Source organism: Cibotium barometz, chromosome 51 (genome assembly GCF_041138505.1).
Source record: "Cibotium barometz isolate CiBa-2024 chromosome 51, ASM4113850v1, whole genome shotgun sequence".
Classification (NCBI taxonomy): Eukaryota; Viridiplantae; Streptophyta; class Polypodiopsida; order Cyatheales; family Cibotiaceae; genus Cibotium; species Cibotium barometz.
In genome coordinates this window covers 22,692,383-22,694,736 of record NC_141096.1, presented here as the reverse complement: position 1 = coordinate 22,694,736, position 2,354 = coordinate 22,692,383, and the positions used below count along the sequence as shown (strand labels likewise).

At 43.7% G+C, this 2,354-nt stretch overlaps 1 protein-coding gene across 1 annotated transcript; it reads left to right on the top strand.

Moving 5' to 3' along the window:
- The first annotated feature begins 1,106 nt into the window (after window positions 1-1,106).
- LOC147609430 (vacuolar protein sorting-associated protein 28 homolog 1-like) lies at window positions 1,107-2,129 on the top strand. The gene has a single exon (XM_086787875.1). The coding sequence runs from the start codon at window positions 1,361-1,363 to the stop codon at window positions 1,994-1,996; it is 636 nt and encodes a 211-aa protein (XP_086644001.1). The 5' UTR covers window positions 1,107-1,360; the 3' UTR covers window positions 1,997-2,129.
- The last annotated feature ends 225 nt before the right edge of the window (window positions 2,130-2,354 follow it).

Sequence of the window (2,354 nt, the reverse complement as noted above, 5' to 3'; positions counted from 1 at the left end):
CAACTATCTTACATTTATTGGTCTTCAACTTCAAAACCATGCACACTATTTCTAGAGTGAGAGAAGGTTACTTACTCTCAGTGCCATCACTATATTTTTTACTTGCTAAGGAAAAGTTGTTTTTTTAATCCCTTTTTGGATTAAAAAAAACCTATCAATACACATTCAGTGTGGACCACCAATTATGAGTGGTATGCTGAATTCAATGGCTTAATCCATTAAAAAGCAAAGAATACTCTTGGAAGAGAAGATAATTGCTTAAAAATACCATAATTAGAATAATTTATAAGCTAAAAAAATAGAGAAAATTTTCCTTTCTCTCTCTCTCTCTCTCTCTCTCTCTCTCTCTCTCTCTCTCTCCCCCCCCCTTTTCTTCCTCTTCTCTCCAACATCCTCCTTGTTTGTAACTAATTCCAAACCATTTGATTTTTCCTCGAATTTCCCTCTTTCCATTTAAATTAGTTAGATTGAAATCAGAGCTTTCCTTGAGTAGCTAGGATTTTAGGTTAGCAAAAAAGGATCCATTAGGGATACATTCACTAGAGTTACTTCCATTGGCCATCTAAATCACTAGTTGGTCTCATTAAATAACTATAAAACAATACATGCTATGTGGGCCTAATGAGATTTACTGTTACTTCTCTCATTCAACAAACATAGTCTTCTATGTTTTATATTGATTACAAAAAACAAGGTTCTTTGTCAGGTGCTTTAAAAAACCGTTTCATTTCTAACCAATGGAAAATAGAACCGTGTTGGAGTGTGATCGGCCTTTGTTGGGATCAATTTCTATGATTAGCCAGTTATATATATTTGTGTGTATGTATGTGTGTGTGTGTGTGTGCAAAATTCTAATGGACAAGGTTAGATTTTAGCCAGGGTTTTTTATACTAGTGCACGATGGTTAAGCGGGTACTGCATTGGGGTAGCAGAGTCAGCCTAGTAGTAAAGCGTTATAGGGGTGAGTTCGAAACTCATCCCCTTCCCTTATTACAGGTCTCTGGGCAATCTTGCTCGCCCCATCAGTGTGAAGGCAGCTCTTGGCAATCTTGTCCGCCCATCAAACCCCCCCATCAGTGTGAAGGCCCAGACGGTCGAGTCACCGCCTCGTTTTTGGCTTTGATTTATAGGGGCAGAGAAAGTGCAGAGAGCAAGCAGAAGGGTCGTTGTCTCCCAAGGTGCAGGAAAGATTAGGTTTCGCGAGTGCAGGGTTTGCCTCCGAGATTAGCGTTTTTACAACAGAGTTGCGGTTAGGGTTTGCTACATAGTTTAGGGGCTTTCACAGATCCTCAACTGCGAGAGAGAGTAGGGTTTGCCACAGAGATTAGGGCTGCCCGTAGAGCCTGATTTTAGGGTTTTCATGGCCATCTCGGAAGTGAAGCTTTGGAGCGACAAGCGGGAGCGGGAGATGTTCGACAACTTCGCGGACCTCTTCGCGATAATCAAGACAACCGAGAAGCTGGAGAAGGCCTATGTGCGGGATGTGATCTCGCCGACAGACTACGAGCCTGCCTGCACCAAGCTCATCGCACAGTTCAAAACCCTAAGGACATCGCTGAAGGACTCTGTGCCGGATGTGGAGAGGTTCATGGACACATACAAGATGGACTGCCCGGCCGCTCTCAACAGACTCGTGATGTCCGGAGTGCCTGCCACTGTAGAGCACAAGGGCGCCTCCTCGTCTGAAACCGGATCTGCTGTTGCCGTGGCAGAATGCGTCCAGCACTACATTACAGCCATGGATTCCCTCAAGCTCAACATGGTGGCCGTTGATCAGGTGCACCCGCTCCTTCTTGATCTCCTGTCCTCCCTTAACCGTGTGCCCTTACTCCCTGCCGAGTTTGAGGGTAAAGTTAAAGCCCGTGACTGGATCGCCAAGCTCAACAAGCTGGGCGCCTCTGATGAGCTCACTGAACAGCAGTCCCGGCAGCTCCTGTTTGACCTGGATTCATCCTATAATGCCTTCATCAATGCCCTGCCCAGTGCTTCTAAGTAGTCTTTTGACCACACTGTAAAGGTAATCTGTGCTTGTTTGATGCATGATTATCTGTTGATACAGTAGAATATTTTCTCTTCATTTGATTTTTGATCCTACATCCATGGCAATATATGTTTAGTTTGATTTATAAGTGCTGGGTGTAATGGTAAACTATGCCCAGTCCGACGTACAATCATGCAGAATATGTGCCCAGTTTGATTCATAATCATGGGTTGGAATGGTAATCTAAACCCAGTTCCATCCATAACCATGCATTGTAACAGGAATATGTGGCTAACTTGATTCATTGCATTTTAAACGTGGGGTACTTTGAGTACCATATGGATCACAAGGTTGAGTATGAGTATGGAATGCA